We start from the raw sequence: 22,822 nt of genomic DNA, 5'->3' as shown, positions 1-22,822 counted from the left end.
GCGGAAGCGCGGGCCGGAGGGGCGGGGAAAGGGGCTGGCCCGGAAGAAGGAGAGAGCCTGAAAAGAAAACAGCAACAATTCGAGCTGCTGTGACAGAGGGGAACAAGATGGCGGCGCCAAAGGGGAAGCTTTGGGTGCAGGCCCAGCTGGGGCTCCGGCCGCTGCTGCTGCTGACCATGGCGCTGGCCGGAGGCTCGGGGACTGCAGCGGCCGAAGCCTTTGACTCGGTCCTGGGAGACACAGCGTCCTGTCACCGGGCCTGTCAGCTGACCTACCCCTTGCACACCTACCCGAAGGTAGGCAGGGCCCATCCGTCCCGAGTTTCCCTCATCCCTCGGTGCCCCAGCTCGCGTCGTTCCACCTCGGGGTCAGCGCCTTGGCCCTAGTGGTGAAGCTGCGCTTCAGCCGCTGCCCCCTCGGTGCAGCTGCAGTTTTCCTTGCTTCTGCGGAAATTGCCGGAAGTTTGTGCTGCAGGACTCGGCGATAGGCTGGGGGTTGGGGGGGATACAAACGTGCGGAATCGGCGAGCCCTTGGGAGCCCGCGGGACCGCCAGGGAGGCGATCGCTTGCTAGGGTAGATGGAGGATGAACGCGAGGTCCTGACCTAACTAGCAGCGCGGGGGTGGGGAGGATGGCGCGGACGCAGGCGTGCACAAAATAGTGCCTTCCAGCCCGGGTTGATGGCGCGCCTCTCTGGGACGAAGCGCGTTGTGTTCCCCGAGTCGAGAAGCTGACAATTCCTTTGCGGTCTGAAGTGTGAAGTCAGCCTCAGTAGTTACGAGACACCCTGGAAGGGAGGACTTCCTGTCTGTGTTGAGTGTGTGTGTGTGTGTGTGAGACGCTGCCGCAGGGGACTGGATGCCTTTGTGAGGCGGCGGTTAGGGGGTCTCTCTTCAAAAAACAATAAAGTAAAATAAACGTCACTCAGTGCAGAAGATAAGGAATCGTGGAGTGGATCAGGAAATTCGACTGCCCTACGGAAAACCTATACTGTGTAGCTGGGGGAGAGACCGACCCCTAACCCTGGTCCCTGCCCGCAGCCGCTGCCGAGCCTTTAATTCTGCCTTCTTGAGTTGTTTTCCAGTTTCTTATGAATTCTGTTTACTCAACATTCTAAATTGCTTGGTGGTTCTCCCCACTCATTTTCCATATATAATTAGGGTTTATGCCCCTCCCCACCTGGCTTTGTAAGGGCTTTCGCTGATGCGCGTGGTTTTTTTTTTTGGTTTGTTTTTTTTTAGCCTTGTTTTCTTTCGTCTTCTGTATGCTATTTGCTTAACCATTGTGGCTCTCCCTCTTTGCCTCCTAAAGGTTCAAAGTAACTAGAATGGCAGTCCCAGTGACTTTAGAATGTTCCATATTGACAAGTGCTTTCCTGTCTTTGATATTAAAAATTGTAAATTCTGTACCTTCAAGCATTTTATCCCTCTTCCCATCTGAGGGTCATCAATTACAAGCAAAACATAAACGGTGCCACAGATTGTACTGAGATTAGCCTTAATTTTTTTTTCTTTTGGTTTTTCAAGACAGGGTTTCTCTGTGTAGCCCTGGCTGTCCTGGAACTCACTCTGTAGACCAGGCTGGCCTCGAACTCAGAAGTCCTCCTTCCTCTGCCTCCCAAGTGCAGGGATTAAAGGCTTGCAGCACTGGCTAGCCTTAAAATTTCTAAGTTAGAAATTAATAAATACTTGGGAGAAATGAAGAGCCGGGATGGTCATGGACACCTGTAATCACAGCCTGCTGGAGGCTGAGGTCAGAGGTCACGGGTGTAAGCCTTGCTCACCTCAGGGAGTAAGAGGGATTCTTTAGATGTCAGTCAGTAAAGCTTGCATCATCAAAAGATTCTACCCGAACCAATTGACCAAGAATTAGGCTGAGGTTTGCTTTATGTTATGTTAATGTTTAGTTCCCTCTTTTAAGGTTTTCCTAGGAAATTTGTAGTGTAAGACAGAATACTGGGGAAATAAATAATTTGAAAGATACGGATACCAGGAATCTTTGGATATTTCTTGGATGTGTTTGTGTTTGAGACAGGATTTGCCTACAGTTCGGGTTGGTTGTTCAGTCTCAGCCTTCCTGCCTCAGGTTCCTCGGTGCTGCTGGGGCTATACACACGCACCATGCCAATCAGATGCCTTAGGCATTATAATATTCACTAGTTGCTAATAGTTGATGTGATATTGATAAGTCATTTTCACTAATTTATTAATTCTGTTCTTAACCAGAACTCCAAATCATTGGCTCCCTGTCTGTCCTGGACTTAAATTTGTTTTGTTTCTGAGGTAGAATCTCTGGTTGGCCTAGAACTCAAAGACAATCCCCCTGCCTCACCCTCTGAATTCTAGGATTACCTGCATATTTTAGACTGTTTGAGACACTGTCTTGACATACAGTCCAAGATGGCCTCCAGCTAACTCTGTCCTCTTCCCTCTATCAGTAAAGGTCAAGGACTGAGATTATAGTCTTGTCCGCTGCACCCAGCTCGAAATTTACTCTCCTACTGGGCATGGTGGCGCACACCTTTAATCTCAGCGCTCAGGAGGCAGAGGTAGGCAGATCTCTGAGTTGAGGCCAGTCTGGTAGTTCCAGGACTGTTAGGGCTACACAGAGAAATTCTGTCACAAAAACAAAAACAAGAAAAAAGGAAAATTAAAAAAAAAAAACCAAACAAAAAACCAAAACCGAGTAAAAAGGTAAGTGCTTAGCCAAGATCCTATAACTACAAAGTAGTGAAATAGAAATCGAGTCTTCAAGCTGGCTGCCCTATGCTGTTGCCATTGAAGAATGAAGTTTTATTACAAATACTTATTTTACTGGTTTTTAGAGGCCCTCACTGAGTTACTGTGCATTGCACTGCAAGCAAAAAGTGGTGTGTTAATAAGAAAGTAAATGAATTATAAAACTCACTTTGTCTCTTTTCATCTGATAAGTGGCAGATAAAAATTTCTTCTAAATGACTTTATAATTATTTATTGTAAGGACATAGAGTATTGTAAAGACATAAAGTAAGCCGGGTGTGGTGGCGCACGCCTTTAATCCCAGCACTCGGGAGGCGGAGGCAGGCGGATTTCTGAGTTCGAGGCCAGCCTGGTCTACAAAGTGAGTTCCAGGACAGCCAGGGCTATACAGAGAAACCCTGTCTCGAAAAACCAAAAAAAAAAAAAAAAAAAAAAAAAAGACATAAAGTAGATATTCTAAAATTAATACATTTTGCCCTTTGTTCTCATAGATTTAGTTGTATGATGTCTGGGTTCCAATGTAAGGAACATAAGGCCTGTTGTTAATAACTAGTCTGTGGTCAGGTTTGTACAGGACATGGGCTTCAGAGTTGTGCAAACCTGTAATCCATTCTGGCTCCACTGTTAACTGTATTCCTACCATTCAATTAATTTCTTAGAATTTAATTTTGTAAACTGTAGGAAAACCACATATTTGTGGAGCTAGTGTGAAGATTGAAGATGATTTGACGCTTTCAGGGCAATGCCTAACACAAACATAGGTAGCTATTTATTCTTAGACTGTGCAGTCAGGTTTGTGCACGTTTGCATTTGTAGTACTAAGAAAGAGAACACTTTAGAGCAGGCATGTAGCTCATGCATGTAGTCCCTCACTTGGGAGGCTGAGGTAGAAGGGTTGCTCTGAGGCCAGCCTGGACTACAGAGCACAACCAGTTACAAACAATAGCCAAAGCAAGGCAGACAAGGTAGACCGACTTAGCTACATAACTAAGGGGAAGAAATGGATATGAAAGCTATCTAGGTAGCACTGCTGTCCAAAGACCTTGTCTTACTTAGCTGGTATTCATTATGACGAGAAGCACCCTTTCCTTGTTCGGTTAGGAGATTATATTTCCTATAAGCTTGTCAGTCACTTGAGATGCATAGAACTGAAATGTTTGAATTTATATTCTGTAAAATACAAAATGTTTGAACTAAGAATATGATTTTTTTTTTTTTTTTTGCTTTTAAAAAAGTAGTATTTTTATTTTATGTGTATGGGTGTTTAGCTTCCATGTTTGTCTCTATACCAGGCAAGTGCAGTGCTGGCAGACACCAGAAGAGGATATGGATTTCTTGGAATTAGACTTACAGACAGTTGTGAGCTGCCATGTGGATGCTAGGAGCTGAGGCTTTGTCCTCTGGAAGAGAAGCCAGTCTCCTAACCACTGAGCCATCTCTCCAGCTTACTCATTTTTTTTTTTTTTGTCTTTTTTTTTTTTAATTGGATATTTTCTATATTTACATTTCAAATGTTTTCCCCTTTCTAGGTCTCCTCTTCGGAAACCCCCTATCCCATCCTCCCTCCTCCTGCCTCTGTGAGGGTGCTCCCCCATTCACCCACCCAACCCCATCTTCCCGCCCTGGCATTCCAGCCTACTCTTTATGGGTGTTATATAATACATTAAATGTTAACATACAGCCTGGCACATTGTGGGTGTTTATTGACTATATTACTAATATAATCTCTATCAGTACATGATATGAGTTTATAACTTTCCTAGTGTGTAAGATTAATGTGAGAGTATTCTTATTTACAACTAGATGACACTGAGAATCAGAGAGATTAGTAACTTGCCTAAGGCTGTACAGAGTAAGTGATAAGGCTGAGCTTTTGGACAAGGACATTAGGGCTTTTATTAAATACCCTATTCATCAAAGGAAAGAAAAGCTTGTTGATCTCATCGTTTATAGTCTCATTATGCACGTAACTATTTTCTAAGTGTGAAGAACTCTCCTAAGAAAAGAGAAAAAAAAAAGTCCTATTTTGATTTTCACATATAGCTCTCAATGCTTGTAATTATTATTTTCTGCTTTTAAAACATTTTTCTATAAAAGAAAAAATATTATTGTGATTGTTGTTACTACTAATATTTATTTATTAAGCACCTCATGTGTCTTATACATTTTGGTAAGATTAGCAGTCTCCCAGAATCATATTGTCTTAGAAGATTTGAGATTTCAACAGGTAAAGTAACTTGCACAGGCTTTGGGTTTTTTTTTTTTTTTTTTGGTTTTTTGGTTTTGTTTTGTTTTTTTGGTTTTTCGAGACAGGATTTCTCTGTGTAGCCCTGGCTGTCCTGGAACTCACTCTGTAGACCAGGCTGGCCTCGAACTCAGAAATCCACCTGCCTCTGCCTCCCAAGTGCTGGGATTAAAGGCATGTGCCACTACCACCCGACTTTGTTTTTGTTTTTTAACCAGAAGAATTTGATTCTGGTCTAGCTGATTGCAGTAACTGCTCCCATATGTCACCCTGTTGCTCTTGTTTGTATTCTCAGTTAAAGTAAGCCAATTAAAAGTTAAAATAAAAACCCTTGGGACTGGAGGATGCCTCGTTGGTTAAGAACACCTACTGCTCTGATAGAAACCCTCGGTTCTGTTTCCTGCAACTATGTGGCAGCTCACAACCTCCTGTTAACTCCAGTGCTGGGATTCTGATGTCCTCTTCTGGCCTCCCCAAGCTCCTGTGTACACATGAGCTCTATGCTCATACATACAAATTTAAAAAAAATTTAAACATATAAAAATCCTTCCAAGGGGCTGGTGAGATGGCTCAGTGGATAAGAGCACTGACTGCTCTTCTGAAGGTCCTGAGTTCAAATTCCAGCAGCCACATGGTGGCTCACAACCACCCAAAATGAGATCTGACACCCTTTTCTGGTGCATCTGAAGACACCTACAGTGTACTTATATATAATAATAAATAAATCTTTGGACCAGAGCGAGAAGGGATTGAGTGAGCAGAATTGACCAGAGCAAGCGGGCTGGGCCGACTGGAGTGAGCAGTGTTGACCGGAGCAAGCAGAAGTCCTAAATTCAATTCCCAACATGAAGGCTCACAACCATGTGTACTGCCACAGTGTGCTCATATACATACATACATACATAAATAAATCTTTAAAAAAAATAATAAATCTAAAAAAAAACTTCCACATGAATATTTGTATAGATACCTCACCTCATCTTTTGTTTTGTTTTTTTGCCATTTGCACTATGAGGCTGGTCCTGATACTTTTGCTAATAAGCAGATGGTTATGCACCTAAATGCAGCAAAAACATACCAGTGACCCCTGGGTACTTGCTAACTCCTTTCTGCCTTATGCAGGATTCTTACTGTCATTCTTAGTTCTATTTCTGATTTTCCTACCTGTTTGTTGTGGCCACAGAATATGCAGAAAGGGTGGTATATTTACCCACTTGGCTTTTTTCTTAGTGTCTCTTTTAAAATAAGGAAATAGGGACTGGGGATGTGGCTTAGTTATTAGGTTCTCAGTGTCTAGCATCACATAAGCCAGGTGTGGTGGAGCAGGGAATCCCAGCAGTAGGAAGGTAGAGACAGGAGGATCAAAAATACAAACTCAGGAACTGGAGAGATAGCTCGGGAATTAAGAGCACTAGCTGCTTTTCCAGAGAACCCACATTCTATTCCCAGCACCCACACAGCAGTTCACAACTGTCTGTAATTCTGGTTCCAGGGGAGCTAATGCCCTCTTTTGACCTCCATGAACACTGCATGTAGGTGATGCACAGACATACTTGCAGGCAAAATACATAAAGTAAAAATAAAGTTCTTTAAAAACAAAAGTACAAGGTCATCATTTATTGCACAGGGAGTTGGAAACTAACCTAGTGTGTGAGAGACCATGTCTATGAATTCAGATTAGGGACTAAAACTTTTCTCTTTTAGTACAGAACTTACTGTATGGTTTCAAACACTTAACTCTGCTTTCTTCTTGACCTTTTTTTTCCAGCTGAAAGAAACATCTTATTTTTTGGTAATCTTCTTTGTTCTTGAACTTCCCAGGAAGAGGAGTTATACGCATGCCAGAGAGGCTGCAGGCTGTTTTCAATTTGCCAGTTTGTGGATGATGGGCTTGATTTAAATCGGACCAAGCTGGAATGTGAATCTGGTAAGAGGCTATGCTAATGACGTCAGCCATGCATAACTTTGGGGCTTTCTTTGAGTTGAGTTATGCTTTTTATGTATTTTTCCTAGAAAAGGCAGTCATCCTGTTTAAACTAGTCACCCACCATACTGTAACTGTAAAATTAGAGTTTTAATAGAGGCTGCTAAAAATGGCATTGGCTTTAATCCATCTGTGATGAGACAGTGTTTATTTTGTGCTGTGGATAGGATTCCTTTGTTTAACCAAGCATTCTGTTTAGACAAATGCAGAGGTAATTATCCAACTCATAATTCACCACTCCCTTTTCATGGATGGTATAATTTCCCTGAGCCTTTCCATCAGTCGGCTGGTTGACATAGCTCCAAGGTTTTTACTGAGTCAGGCCTTTGACTCTGAAGTGTTTTAGAGTATTCTTGTTTTTTTTTTTTTTTTTTTTTTTTTTTTTTCCCCCGAGACAGGGTTTCTCTGTATAGCCCTGACTGTCCTGGAACTCACTCTGTAGACCAGGCTGGCCTCGAACTCAGAAATCCACCTGCCTCTGCCTCCCGAGTGCTGGGATTAAAGGCGTGCGCCACCACGCCCGGCTTTTTTTTTTTTTTTTAATATTCTTTTTTTTTTTTTTTTAAGATTTATTTATTTATTATATGTAAGTACACTGTAGCTGTCTTCAGACACTCCAGAAGAGGGCGCCAGATCTCATTACGGATGGTTGTGAGCCACCATGTGGTTGCTGGGATTTGAACTCCTGACCTTCGGAAGAGCAGTCGGGTGCTCTTACCCACTGAGCCATCTCACCAGCCTAGAGTATTCTTTATCAGTCATGCCAGCGAAAATAACCCGAGGCTTTGTCACCACTTAACCATTCTTCTTACCTTTTGGTGAAAGAGACGTGCTTAATAAAAGACGCCTACAGTCAGGACACAGGGGACATTTACCTTTGTAAAGAACAGTAATGGAGTCTTGTCTGTGTTCCCCAACACACGCAGCATACTCCATGTGGCAGGACACAGCTGTTCCCTGAGGTGGCTCTCACACTATTGTGTGATATTGTGACCTTATTTTTGTGGCTCAGGCTCCTCACTGGCCATATTTATATATTCATAGTGCTATGTTAGCTTATCTAGAGCCTCTGAGAAGTATGTTACTTACCTGAGTGAGAAGCAGTGAACTGGAGGATTCAAGTGTGTCTGACTGCCCGTTTCAGCTGCTTCTTGTCTTAGGAGTGCTGAGGATGGAGCCCTATTCAGCCTTTAAAATTCCCCATTGCAGAACATTTTCTGCTTCCATTTTCTTAAAATTTAGCATAATAGACTAATTAGTTTATTTCCCCCTTGCCATATTGATGCCTTTGTTTCTCAACTGAATAATTGCAAATATTTATATAAATAACTGACAAACATTGTTTCATTCTTATATTGGGTAGTAGTCTTTCCATTTCAGTCTTGCAGCAATCAAACTAGGCTAAGTGGCACAAGTCTGTATTCCTAGTTACTTGGGAGGCTGAGGCAGGAAGGTTCAAGGCTTGTCTGCACTACAGAGTGAGTTCACAGCCAATCTGGGCAACTTGGGGAGACCTTGTCCCAAAATAAAAACAGAGCTAGAGATTCAGCTCAGTGGTTGAATACTTGTCTAGTTCATATAAGGTCGGGGGGGGGGGGGTGTGGAGGCTTAGAAAAATCAGCAGTCAGAGGTTTAGTCCTTCAGCCCAGATTGAAGGCTACAAGGCTACAGCCAAGATGATGGGTTTCAACTTGCAGGGACATCAGTCTGTTTCTCCCTTCTCCACAAACTTTTCAGCTGTGAGGATACCTTACGTGAATGTCATCATATAGCCAGAGCCCGGGTCTGAGATTAATCCACTCATTTATGAGACATTGGACTTGTAGGAGAGAGATGAAAGAATGCTATTAAAGTCTTTTCTGCCTTTGCCAAGTCTGCCTGCTCATGGAGAGGAAATACTGAATTATGTCTGTGTCTTTCCAGTCCTAGAAGTATGCCAGATCTCTCTCTTTTGCAGCTTTTGTCCTCACCACCCTTCCCTCTTTCTAAGAATTTGCCGTTTCCTCTTCCAGCGTGCACAGAAGCATATTCCCAACCTGATGAGCAGTATGCTTGCCATCTTGGCTGCCAGGATCAATTGCCATTTGCTGAACTGAGACAAGAACAAGTAAGAGACAATCCTGCCTTTCCTGACTGCCTGCTTATGTGCTTCAACTTGGGTTATTCAACATGGTCATTGCAAGCGTGGTCTTATTTTACTGTTAGATTTTACACTTAGTTTCCATTCATCAACATTATGTTTGCAGATGGAAAAATTACTGGAATGCTTTCTAAAAATATTTTTCTATAAAATATTATATCTGTAATCTCATCTTGTTTTTTGTCAGAGTCTAGTAAGATACCTCCATTTTACATGTAAAAAAAAAAAAAGCAAAAAACCCCCCCAAAACCCTAAATTGGCTTAAGAGAAGGTGATACTGGAGTCCCTCGAATCATCAGCACTGTCAGTCATCTGTATTGTTCAGTTCACTTTTAGACTGTTTTCTACCTTAGCCCTTTCTAGTTCTTTCTTTATCCTGGGTCTGGCTATCTTTCCTTTTTTTTTTTTTTCGAGACAGGGTTTCTCTGTATATCCCTGGCTGTCCTAGAAGTCACTCTGTAGACCAGGCTGGCCTCGAACTCAGAAATCCACCTGCCTCTGCCTCCCAAGTGCTGGGATTAAAGGCGTGCGCCACCACGCTTATCTTTCTTTCTAAATGGAAAGCTTGTCATCTTCCTACATTACGTAGTTCAGTAGTTCACAGTTACGTACATGGTTGAGTATCATCCGCTTCTCAGAGCCTAGCTCCCGAGAGCCTCTACCGTGTCATCTCCTCCTCCTCGGAAACTCTGTCCTGGGGAAAGGATTTTAAGTTTTATTTCTATTCACTCATTCATTCTGGTTTTTTGAAACAGGGTTTTTCTGTATAACAGCTCTGGCTCTCCTAGAATTCCCTTTGTAAACCAGGCTGGCCTTGAACTCACAGAGATCTACTTACTTCTGTCTCCCAAGTGCTGGGATTAAAGACATCTACCACCATGCCCTGCTGGATCTTAAGTTTTAGGAAAAAATGTTTTGTTTTGTTTTTTTAAGATTTACTTATTTATTTCATGTATGTGTGTACACCGTTGCTGTCTTCAGACATAACAGAAGAGGGCATCAGATCCCATTACAGATGGTTGTGAGCCACCGTGTGGTTGCTGGGAATTGAATTCAGGACCTCTTGAAGACCAGTCAGTGCTCTTAACCGCTGAGCCATCTCTCCAGCCCTGTTTTTAATTAATTCGTTTTAGACAATAATTTTTCAATTTTGTGCATAAGCAATATAGTCTGTATGAAGCTCAAGATACAGTGTTTACAACTCGGAGGGTGTGTCTCTGTCCTTTGTACTGGACACGGATGGAGATGCTCCCATGGGAGCATGGCTTTTTCTGCACTGTGCAGCCAGGGTTACTCATACTGGAGTACTTTATATGTGTGCAAGGATGTGCAAAGTTAATATAAGCACAGAAAGCTTATTTCACTATATGATATTCCATACATATACATTGTGGTATCAATAGCCCCTTGTTAGGGGGTTGGTTTTTTGTTTGTTTTTAGGCAAGATCTCACATAGTTCAGGTTGGCCTCAAACTTGTTATATAGATGAAGGCCTTGAAGCTCCTGATTTTAGAATTACAGGGTTGAGCTATCACACCCAACTAAAGCAGCCTCTTGTTAGGGAACATAAAGCTCCTTCTAATAGTTTTCTTTTATAAATGTTATACATTTGTGAGTATATCATAAAATAAGAACATGGGATTAGAATTGCTGAAGTTTGTGCAGTTCTATTGAGAAATAGAGCAAAATTGTCCTACATGGAATTTGTAAATTTTTTAAAATTTGACAAATAGTTCACATATTAAAAAAAATCCAGACTTCTAACTTCACTAGAAGTTAGAATTTTAGAATAACTTGCAGTTGAACAAGCATCACCACTATCTAATTCCACATATTTCCATCATCCCAAATAAAAGCTCACACCCACTAGCAATCACTTTTCTTCTCCCCTCACCCCTTTGATACGCACGCTGCCCTGTGAGAATCCCACTCCTAATTAAAATATTGTGGTTAAACACAGGTGTACATTGATGATTAAAGTAGACACTGTGAGTAAACCTGCTTGTAACCTCAGCTTTCAGGATGCTAAGCCTGGATGGTTGCAAGGGGAGGCCAGCCTGGGCCACACAGCAATGCCCTATCTCAGAAAATAAAACCAGAAACACCTGGTCTCTGAGCTCCTTAAATCTGTAACCTCAATAAATACTTTTGAACGTGGGAAAGCTGGACCCTGGGTACAGATTTTCTTATTCTAAAAGCTGTTCTTTGCATTTCAGTAGCTCTCGGTGGTGTGTCTCCTGATGTCAGATAAGCTAAAGCTATCTCTAGAGCTCAGTAGTCTGCATCCCAAGCTTGTGCTCCAGGGTCAGAGCCACTTAGTAAGAAACCAGAGCAAAGTTGTCCAGTTGGTATTAAAATCTTGTCAGCAGCACCTATCACTTAATACCACAGAATGTCCGTCAGCAGCCAAGTCTCATATTTTCTGCATACATTTTTGCCTTTGATGTTCATAAAGACATGATTTCCCCACCCAGGAATGTTAAGGATAAGAATATGATTTCTCCTTTCCCATTCAAATCTGTCTTTTGGTGGTCCATATTTAATGAGCTCTTAAGAGTGTCCATGTTCAGGGGCTTGGCTCAAAGCTTGTTATACTGATAGAAGTTGTGGGTTGTGTATGAATTTGAGTACCCTGGGATGTTGGCTTTACCATAGTTAATTTGCATCAGCAACAGAGTGTAGTCTAATACTGATGATTGCGACTGTTCATGAAGTTATCTGTAACCTCTCCCAGGAAGATTTGTTCTCTTGCATATACACAGCATAAATAATATATTCCTTACTACTTAAAAGTGTTTGTTTGTTTGTTTAGCTCATGTCCCTGATGCCAAGAATGCATCTCCTCTTCCCTCTGACTCTGGTGAGGTCCTTCTGGAGTGACATGATGGACTCTGCACAGAGCTTCATAACCTCTTCATGGACTTTTTATCTTCAAGCCGATGATGGAAAAATAGTTATATTCCAGGTGACAACTGTGTTTTACACATTGACCTAAATACAGCAATAGTCAATGTCATGTCTTACGTGAGGGTCTTGGCATAGAACCATGTAATCAGTCACCTAAGTGTTTTTGTCCAGTAATGCTGCTTAACTGGCCTTCAGTGAAACCCGAGCAGCAGGACACAGTGTACCTAACTACCTTTGCTTCTTCCCTTGAAAGCCTTACCTCAGGCTTAGTGGTTATGTGGTCTTCTTGATTTTATAGTGACTAAATTGATTAAGTGAGAAATTTAGATGGGAAGGTAAGAGTTGTATAATTGACCATAAATAGTGGCATACAACACAGACACTAGGACATTAATGACATAATACGAAGTCTATAGTAGTTCTCCTTTTAACTGCCTGTAAGAACATGGTACAGATACATTTGCCCTCTAGGAGGTAATTTTTCTTTTGTCTAATAATTGGCAGTGTGATAAGATGTTAACAAGTGCTAATATAGAAAGTTATGTACAGTTGTCTTGACATTGCATTTACATATAACCTACAAACTCCCTCCCTGTGCAGTTATGGGTCATTTAACAATACAGTATTCTTGACCTGAGATGGCTACAGTATCACTAGGTGGTAATGTTATTACAGCATTGCTGTTGAATATCTGGTCAGTTAGCTAAAAAGTCATGTAGTGCATGACTGCACTTTAAATCACCCCTGAGTTGCTTGTGAAATCTGCACAAATATTTGTCATATTGTATTGTTTGATGGTGATGGAGAGGCCTATGCACACTCAGTACAGATGTTCCCCCATGATTGATTTAATCATGGATATGAAATACAGTGACATAGAACCCATGGGCATAGAGAACTGTGTTATCTGAAATCTCCAAACAGTTTCATGAGGTTGTAGTACCCCTGCTTGTCGATGAGGAAGCTGTGCACCCAGCTTGCTTAAAGTCATGCTGTCGGTTACTAGTAATGTTCAACTCAAACTCAGGGCATTTTAGGCTCCACACCCATAGAGCACCCTAACACCCTATTTCCTTTAATTCAAAAGTTCCTCATATATATCAGTCAGCCAATTGTGTTGAGACACTGTCTTGCTCTCAAGAAGTAATCCATGGCTTTTAAGTTTTATCGCTAGCTGAGTGGTATGGCTGCTTTCTGATCCTTAGTATTTCTGTGATTCTCAGTTTGGGAACCTCTGTACTTAATTTGATGACAAGAAAACACAGTTTCTTCTTATATTTATGGATAAGTACTGTGTCCTAAAGCTACTTCCATAAAAGCATCCTCAGAGAATGAGAGATTATCTCTTTCTCTCAAGTCTATGTGAGTTTGAGTATAACTTGGATGCAGAAAGCCCCTTCCCAGAGGCTCAGAGACAGGAGGTGTAGAATGCTTGGCTGAGTGTGTCGGATGCATACAGTTAAGGAAAGAACAGAATGTTCCAGGTGAGGAAAGAAATCATATGTAGATCTGGTTAAAATATTATAATCTGGATAATATATAATAAATATTTGGTTACAAATTTAAGCAGGCTGCAGAATTATTTCTGATCAAGTAAAATTAGAATTCGTTTTTACCAGATAAATAATAGTGAAGTATTGTGGTTGATGTGTTTTATCTGTTACTGTTTTTTCAGTTTGAATGTTAATAGTCTAGATGGTGTATTATAAAACTTACTACTAAAAACAATGTCTGAGGTATAAATGACGTAATGCTTTCATCACTGTTTTAGTCTAAGCCAGAAATTCAGTATGCACCGCAGTTGGAGCAGGAGCCTACAAACTTGAGAGAATCATCTTTAAGCAAAATGTCCTGTAAGTTTTATTTTAAGTAGATGGATAAACCTTAGCTGTCAGATCTGTTGTAATTGCTCACTCTGACTTCCAGTGCACTGGGTCTGGTTCCATCTACCTGGGGGTTTGCATTTCCGATGAGTTCCACATCCTGGTAATGCTGCTAGCATGGGGACCATGCACTGTTCTAAACACCATTTCAAAGCTTTGAATGTGAACTAACAAAGTGTGTGTGTGTTTTGGGGGGGGTGGGGTCCAATAAGCCTAATTGTGACACTACCTTGAAAGTATGAGTTCCTTATTCTCTTTTTATTTCCATACTAGATATGAATTATAAATCATAGGAACATCAAACATCAGGCTAAAGCAGTTTGCCTTTGATAATGTCCTACCTGTCATATTTTACTTATTGATATAGTTAACTTACTGATTTATTGTTGAGTGGGAATGAGTAGATAATGCTAACATAGACTATTTTAATTAGGATAGAATAAAACAAATTGTTACTCAAGTTCACATGTAATTCAACAGGAAACTTCCGTATCAAAAGCATTTGAGCCAGGCATGATAGCACACACCTTTAGTTCCAGTATTTAGGAGGCAGGGGCAGGCAGATGGCTGAGTTCAAGGTTACCCTGGGCTATAAAACAACATTTACAGGTAAAGCAGGAAATCCATAATACAGTAGGATGCTTACTTGGTTTTGATGTGCCAAAGGAATAACATGTAGAATGTGTTAGGTTACACTTAGAAAAGCTCCTTGGAGGATACGCATATCTAGAATAGAGTGAGACTGGCATTTAGGATATTCATTCAACACCATGCCTTCTTATTTCAGATCTGCAGATGAGAAACTCACAAGCACACAGGAACTACCTTGAAGAGGAAGAAAGCGATGGCTTTTTAAGATGTCTATCTCTGTATGTATTTCTTTTTAGTATGTACACGAAAGATAAAGTCTGGTTCATTTCAGTCATTCTGTTTGTTATTTTTAAATTAGAAGTTTAATAGTTTAAAAAACAATGTATTTTCAACTTCCTTTCCAAACTTGTACTTTTGAATGATTAGTCTGATGAAGGTAATATGGGTACTGTTTTTTAAATAGACATGTACTTATACAAATATAGGATATGGCATGTTATTTTATACGTGTATGCCTCATGTAATGATCAGACAGGATAGTTAGCATATGTATCACCTTAGACATCTACATTTCTTTGAAATCACATTGAAAATCCTCTTTTGCAGCCATTTTCAAACAGTACATTAACAGTACTGTTAACTGTGGTCATGCTGCCACACAGTAGGGCAAAAATCCCTCTATCTCACTTCCCTGTTGTTCAGCCTCTTCTCTTACTTTCTCTTTCTGTGCTTAGTAAAACCCAAACAGAACATATTTTTAAGGGCCTTCTTGTTAGAATTCCTTGATTTGTTTTATCCACATATTTAAATTCAACTCCATCGGGGCCTTAGTAAGGCTTTAATGACTTAGTGGGTGACACCAGGCATGATCAGCTAAGTTCAGTCCTGGGAACCACATCATGGAAGGAGAGAGTCAACACCATGAGGGGTCCTGACCAGCACACACTAAGTTAAATACATTAATTAATTGCGCTCAACTTTAAAGTATGTCTGAATAAGTTAAGGATTGGGTTTTTGTCTACATGAACAGATGAGCAGTTAGACAGATGGGTAAGGACTATAGATTAAAAAGAGGTAGAGGATGTCAACTCTTTGCCAGAGATTCTTAGGGGGCACAGGAAAACAGGGAGGCACGAGTGACGGCTACCATATGCCCCCTCCAAGGAAGGACTATCAGGTATTCTGATGGGTGATCTGCTCACCATAGGAGTGCCTACTGAGCCCTCCCTGTCCCCTCACCCACAAAAAGAAAGGCAGTTGGGCCATGCATCTCTTATTCTCTACTGTATTGTGTACTAGACCAAGCATTTTGATAAAGCCATTATGCTTTACAATACATTGTTCTAGGGGAGCCATTCTGATTGAGTATGACACTGCAGTGAAATATTTAAATTTATTTCAGGAGAGAGGGAGACTCTGTGTGTGTGTGTGTGTGTGTGTGTGTGTGTGTGTGTGTGTGTGTGTGTGGCTTGTGGGAGTTGGTTCTCTCTTGCCATTCTGTGAGTTCTGGGAATTAAACTCAAGTCATCCTTGCCAGCTCCACCTTCTCACTGGCCTGAACCTAACAATTTAAAAGTAATCTTTTGAATGTCTTACTTAGTAAGTAGCTAACTTCCAACTAGTAGAAGTTTATTCTCTGGAAGTTTCTGTGTACAAATATGGGTTATTATAATATATCCCATATTTGAATAAGGAGTGTCAGGAACAATCCTGTATATAATGGGTAGATAAAGGAATCAGGCTGGAGAGCTGTGAGCAGGAAATTATGGGACGAGATTAGGGCAATGGCCAGGGAAGTCAGGAGGTCATGGAGATGGTTGACATCTACAGGATCTACTTTGCTTTGCTATAGCTATACTTGAAGGTGAGCCCCAGTTTTCTGGCTGTACTGATTGCTGCAGTCTAGCTATCAGATCTGTTCTCACCCATGGACGTAATGGACGTAAGCTCCTTATGTCCAGGAGAGGACTGGGCCATGCAAAGGAGAGTGAATGCTTTTTACCAACAGCACTTCTTACTCTGTTACCTTTTAAAAATTGGAATATTTAGCTGGGCAGTGGTGGCGCACGCCTTTAATCCCAGCACTCGGGAGGCAGAGGCAGGCGGATTTCTGAGTTTGAGCCAGCCTGGTCTACAAAGTGAGTTCCAGGACAGCCAGGGCTATACAGAGAAACCCTGTCTCTAAAAACCAAAAAAAAAAAAAAAAAAAAAAAAATTGGAATATTTAAAATTTAGCATTAAAGTAGAATTGCATGCTTTCTAGGAGTGTACTTCTTTTAAAATAAACACAAATATTTTATGTGTTTGATTATGGGTGTGTGTGCCACAGGACCATATAGATCAGAGAACAATTCTTTCTGTTTACTGTTTACATTCCTGGAGTCAAGCTCAGCTCAGCCTCCCACAGCCCCTCCCTCTTTTGTCGGGAGACAATGAGTGGCGTGCCATTTGCTTAGGCTGTGGCAAAAAGTGAATGGATCACTGTGATCTACAGTACAGGTCCTTTGACCATGAACGAATGAACTTGTGAGAATTAGGAATTGTCACAGACTTTGAGAGTCCTAAATGTTCTCTGTACTAGATAGGGTTCTCTAGAGACACAGAACTATGGGTAGTCTCTATATAGTAAGGGGATTTGTTGTTGATTTACAGTCTCTAGTCCAACTCCCAACAGTGGACAGCAGCAGCTGTGAAGGGAAGGCCAAGGATGTTGCTCAGTCCCACAAAGCAAGCAGTCGAAGAAGAGAGTCAGTCTTCTTCCAGTGTCCTTATGTAGGCCTCCAGCAGGTGTAGCCCAGATTAAAGGTGTGTGCCACCACGCCTTTAATCCAAGATGACCTTGAACTGGGAGAGCTCCCTGTCTTAATCTGGAATTCATAACCACTATGCCTCAAGATCTCCAAGCCAAGATTCATGTCAGAAACTTGTATCTTCCAGCCTCCAAATTAGAATCACTAGTGAGCCTTCCAATTCTGGATTGTAGTTCATTCCAGATATAGTCAAGTTGACAACCTGGAACAGCCACTACACCCTCCTATGCAGCCAAACTTTGCTACTTTGTGGGTTCTTCATTTTTCCCACCCTCCGCCCTCATTTCATCCCCTATCACTGAATAGGAGAGAAAGAAGGATACAAGGGAGAGAGAAATAGAACCCTCTGAATGTAATTTCTTTCCTTTTGTTTCTTCTCTGAGCTGCTAACAAAGCTATAGCCACAACCACTCCCTGACCAACCACCAACCACCAGCCACCAACCACCAACCCCTTCTCTCCAGACCCTAGCATTTATGTACCCTCTGAAAAGTTTCCAGAATTCCAAACACGATCACAGAAACTATCTGCAGCTGACAAAACCATGCCTTGGCTAGAGCATGAGGCAAACTAAATGATCATTTCATAATTTACCTTAACTTTTAGGGGTATTTTCTTAAATGAGTATTATTCCAATAGCTTACAAATTAAGAAACATGATGTTCAATTTAGAGGATACTTGCTGGCTTTGTCTAATTTAATAATTAGAATGTATTCTCTGGGTTTGGTGGTCTAAACTTGCAATCCTAGTGAGGGAGGAAGGCAGGAGCTTCAGGCCAATCTTACAACATACCAAGTTTGAGGCCTGATCTCCATGAAGTCTGCCTCAAAAGTAAATAATTAAAATGCTCTTGACAGTAATTTGATGGGAGTTGTTTTTGGTTTTGTGGGTTTTTGTTCTTGTTGCTTTAGAATAGGGTCTTCCTGTATAGGCTGACTGTCATAGAACTCATTTAGACCAGGCTGTCCTGGAACTCAGAGATCCATCTGCCTCTGCCTCTGCCTCTGCTGGGATCAAAGGTGTATAGAACCAATCCCAACAACTTGAGGAAATTTTGTATACATAGTAGGAAGTCTATGTGTCTGATTTCATCATTATTTGTAATAGGTATTTAGCCATACTACAGACATTTTAGAGATAGAGGAAAGAACATCAAATCATCCTAATAAACTAGGTGTAATAAAATTTTGTTATTAATTTTAAAAACAGCGCACAGAGTTTTGTGTTGTGTGTGTGTAAGGCAATGTGACTGACTGTTGTGTTGTTTTGCAGTAACTCTGGGTGGATTTTAACCACGACCCTTGTCCTCTCGGTGATGGTGTTGCTCTGGATCTGTTGTGCAGCTGTTGCTACAGCTGTAGAACAGTATGTTCCCCCTGAGGTAAGTCTGATTTTAACCCTTGGGCTACTTGAAGCCAGAGCCACATGATTAATCAATTTAAGTGCTGTTTAACTAGAAAAATAAGGCCCTTCTGCTAGAATGAGAGATTTGGTGGTTTTACTCAGTGAGGTTGGCCCGTATGAAAACCACGTTTGTAAGCCCAGCTGCAGTGGCTCCCACTCTGCACTGACATGTATGTGCCGGGGGGTCTGAGCACAGCGCCCTCACCTCTTCTCTGAGACTGAAGAGAACTGCTGGTACTGCTCTCTAAACTGGAATGTGAGAAAGGGATTGTGGAGCCACTTAAAATTATGAATTACCATAAATACTGTTTTAGAAACTAAGAAAAGTCTTTGATTCTGAGTTCTTCTGTTCTGGTAGCTAACCTCAGAGAGATTATGACCTTGTTCCTTACTAATTAAAATTTAACTGGCTCAAGATATAGTTGTTAAGGTAAAGGATATTTGTTTGGGGAAAAGCTGTAATTTGCTGATTCAACTTAGTTTCCAAGAAAAGAAAGTTACTTATATAATTAAATATGGGATAACGTCTGTTGACATCAAATCCAACTGAAACAAGTGAGAGTTCTGTGTGTCTAAATACCACAGGAGGAGAGCAAGGAAGGAAGTGCAGTAGAGTGTGTGGTGAGTCACCATGTGGTACAGCAAGTACCATGGAAGGCCTGGAAACTGGGGCAGGATGCTAACTAGCGTCAAGGTCGTTCTTTAAGATTTGCAGAGTATTTTCGTGAATGTCAACCCAGTGTCCAGCAATATCCTACTACATAATTTTCCTCCTTCTTATTTGCTTCTTGAAACAAGATCCAAGACTGGCATTGCAGGCCAGCACTACCATCTGTGGCTCCTTTTTATTTTAATTGTGTGTGTGTGTCTATAGATATAGTATGTATTTACGTACACTGTGTGTGTACAGCACCCTTAGAGGCCAGAAGACTGGTTCCCTTGGAACTGGAGTTACAAATGGTTGTTAACCACTAAGTGGATGCTAGGAATCAAACCTAGGTCCTCTGGAAGAGCAGCCAGTGGCCTTAACCTCTGCATCATCTCTCCAGCCCCATGCCTGACGCACAGCAGGTCTTGTCTTATTTTATATATGAATAAGCAGCCTTAGGAAATCTAGATAATGTTTCTGTGATTGCTTAGCTATGGGTGCAATGAAGCTGGAGTGAAGTTCATGGTAGATGTTTGTTTTGATGCAGGCTTTCATTCGAACTCCAAAGCCATTGACCTTTTTGTCTGGCCTGGAGTCAGGAGCCAGGCCTCAGGCCTCAGGCCTCAGGAGCTGCTGAACTCGGCACCTGTTTTGACACTGTGAAAGTGGCCGCCCCTTGACGGGTGTTTCATGCTTTGCCCTCCCTTCTCACTTGAATGGGAAGTACTTGTTGGGATGGTCGCACCTAATAATTCCTCCCATTCAGATAGCTCTTTTAAAGATGTATTTTATGTGTGTATGTGTGTACCTTGAATTTATATGCTCTGTGTGTATAGGAGCCCATGGAGGCTGGAAGAGGGCATTGGATCCCCTAAAACTGGAGTTCAGGTGGTTGTGAGTGGACATGTGCCTGCTGGGAACTGAACCCAGGCCCTGTGTAGTAGAGTTCTCTCTCAACTGCAGAATCATCTCTCTGGCATGACTTAATCTTTCTCTTTTGTTTGGATTGTATAATTCTGTGAGACAATTTCTCCATTTTTTATCTTAAATTTTTTAGAATTTAACTTAATTTTACATGTATGTGTGTGTGTCTGTTCATCTGTGTGTGCACCATGTATATACATACAGGACCAGAAGACAGGATCAGATCTACTGTGTGGTGTAAGGCAGTTCCCAACTGCCCAGTGTGGGTGCTGAGAACTGAACCCAAGCTCTGCAACAGCAGCAAGTGCTCTTCACCCCGGAGCTGTCTCTCCAGCCCTGCTTCCTTAGTGTCTCACTGAGAGTAACAGCATGAGGAACTGTATATAGTCATGAAGGTCTTTCTACCAGTGTTAGGGTGTTTCTGTTTATATACCAGTGAGTGTCATTGTCCTTGTATGACAAGTTAGACACCTGCAGCAAATCATTTCCTAACTGAACAGGAGACTTAAGGTCACTTGAGACATTCATCCACCAGAACTCCAGAATGAAAGCTCTTGATGTGGCCATGTCAACTTCATTTAAAACGATCTATGTTTCCTTGGTACTCGTTGGTGTGCCTCTAAGGATTAAGTTAGGACGTGTGTGAGCCATATACAGGAGACTGAGTCTCATCCATAAACAGTCTCCAGTCTCTAAGATACAGATAGAATTGCTCAAACCAGATGTCCATAGATCAATTGTGTTTTTTTGTTTTTTTGTTTGTTTGTTTGTTTGTTTGTTTGTTTTGTGTTTTCTGTTTTAAGACTGTATCCTGCCGTGTGGCACTGGCTGCCTACAGCTTGCAGGGGCCTCCTTCCTCTGCCTCCCAAGCACCAGAACTCATCACCATGCAGCTCCATAGACTGAACTGTTGCCTGGGAACTTAGGCGGGGAGATGCCTGAGTGTCTACGTTAATGGTGTGTTCTGATTTTTCTCTTGCAGAAGCTGAGTATCTATGGTGACTTGGAATTTATGAATGAACAAAAGCTGAGCAGATACCCAGCTCCTTCTCTTGTGATTGTTAGGTCTCAGACTGAAGAACATGAGGAGGCAGGGCCCCTGCCCACCAAGGTGAACCTTGCTCACTCAGAAATCTAAGCTTTTTAAAAAAGAGTCGTGGACACATAAACTTCCATTCCTCATAGAGCTTTTTAAGATGGTTTCATTGGACATAGGCCTTAAGAAATCACTATAAAATGCAAATAAAGTTACCAAACTCTGTGAAGACTTTATTTGCTGTGACTTTACCTGTATTTTTCTAGTCATTTAAGATGGACATTGGGTTGTATTTTTATTTTACTAATATCTGTAGCTACTTAGTTAGTTGCATTGGTTTTGGTTTTTTTCCTCTCTTAGCCAAATTCTATGAGCTGATCATTGTGGCCCCGCCCCTGCCACGCCCCCGTCAGTCATCTCACTTAATATGATCATTGTGGCCCCGCCCCTGCCACGCCCCCATCAGCCATCTCACTTAATAACTGAAACCTTAGGGTGTGATGCTTCTGCCCGGAAATGGCCTCCAAACTGTCCTCTGGATTATAGCAGAAATGTTATTTAATGACACTACATTTTCAGTTGTATTGAATTGAAATCATTAAAATCTATTTGAATAATTATGTTCTGAAACTTGAGTGTTGGGCTTTCTTGTTCTTCCCTCTCCTTTCCCAGTGCAGAGTCATGGGTTGCTGTGTGTCTGCTGTTCTATGGCAGCTCGATCGATCCATGCTGCCGTGAACTGCCATGAAAGCAAAAATGGCCTTCTCAGAAGTGGTGTAAAGTGTGTGTGTGTGTGTGTGTGTGTGTGTGTGTGTGTGTGTATGTGTGTGTGTGTGTGTGTGTGTGTGTTGGATGTTGGATGTCAGATGTCGGGGACATCTGCGTGCCACAGCATGTGTATGAAGATCAGAGGACAGTGTTCAGAAGTCAGTTCTTTCCCTTGCCAGGTTGAGATGGGTCCTCTGCTCGTATTTTGCTGCTGCACTGTGTACTCCAGGCGGGCTGGCCTAAGAGCTTCTGGCTTATTCCAGGGACTCAAATGACAAATTCAGGTTGTCAGGCTTTTGAAGCTAATGCTTTGTCCCCTCAGCCATCTCTCTTGAAGTTCCACTTGATGTGGGTTTTTTACACAGCTTAGAGTTGAAAGAATTTTTCCAAAGGAGCTGTTTGACCTCTTTAAAATCGAATCAAGATATTTTTAGAGAGAAATGGCATTTTAGCATTAGCCTTATTCTCCCGTGATGTACAGTTAAGCATAGATTTTAGCATTAGCCTTATTCTCCTGTGATACACAGTTAAGCATAGATTTGACTTGGTAGAAACTAACACTGTTGCCCTTCCTTTACCATCAGTAATAGGCAATTATTATTAATATTTTAGATACTTATTTTCTGTATATCAGTATTTTGCCTGTATGTGCACTCTTTCTGTCTACTGAAGTCAGAGGAGAACATCAGATCCTTCAGAACTGGACTTACAGAGACTTCTGAGCTGCCATGTCGGTGCTGGG

At 41.6% G+C, this 22,822-nt stretch overlaps 1 protein-coding gene across 1 annotated transcript; it reads left to right on the top strand.

Annotated features, from left to right (window-relative positions):
• Positions 1-15: 15 nt before the first annotated feature.
• Positions 16-21,942, top strand: Tmem59 (transmembrane protein 59). The gene is made up of 8 exons (XM_021160376.3): positions 16-296; positions 6,805-6,910; positions 8,980-9,074; positions 11,920-12,072; positions 13,786-13,867; positions 14,685-14,766; positions 18,572-18,680; positions 21,259-21,942. The coding sequence occupies exons 1-8, from the start codon at positions 108-110 to the stop codon at positions 21,412-21,414; spliced, it is 972 nt and encodes a 323-aa protein (XP_021016035.1). The 5' UTR covers positions 16-107; the 3' UTR covers positions 21,415-21,942.
• The last annotated feature ends 880 nt before the right edge of the window (positions 21,943-22,822 follow it).

The sequence above is a fragment of the Mus caroli genome, unplaced genomic scaffold (assembly GCF_978045245.1).
Source record: "Mus caroli unplaced genomic scaffold, Mus_caroli_1 scaffold_6, whole genome shotgun sequence".
Lineage (NCBI taxonomy): Eukaryota > Metazoa > Chordata > Mammalia > Rodentia > Muridae > Mus > Mus caroli.
The sequence above is the reverse complement of the archived record's forward strand: the minus strand, read 5'-3'. Positions and strand labels throughout refer to the sequence as shown.

Coding starts and splice junctions, on each gene's coding strand:
- Tmem59 (XM_021160376.3), top strand. CDS start 108: ATGGCGGCGCCAAAGGGGAAGCTTTGGGTGCAGGCCCAGCTGGGGCTC. Junction 13,868..14,684: donor ATCTTTAAGCAAAATGTCCT/GTAAGTTTTATT, acceptor TTCTTATTTCAG/ATCTGCAGATGAGAAACTCA. Junction 14,767..18,571: donor TTTTTAAGATGTCTATCTCT/GTATGTATTTCT, acceptor GTTGTTTTGCAG/TAACTCTGGGTGGATTTTAA.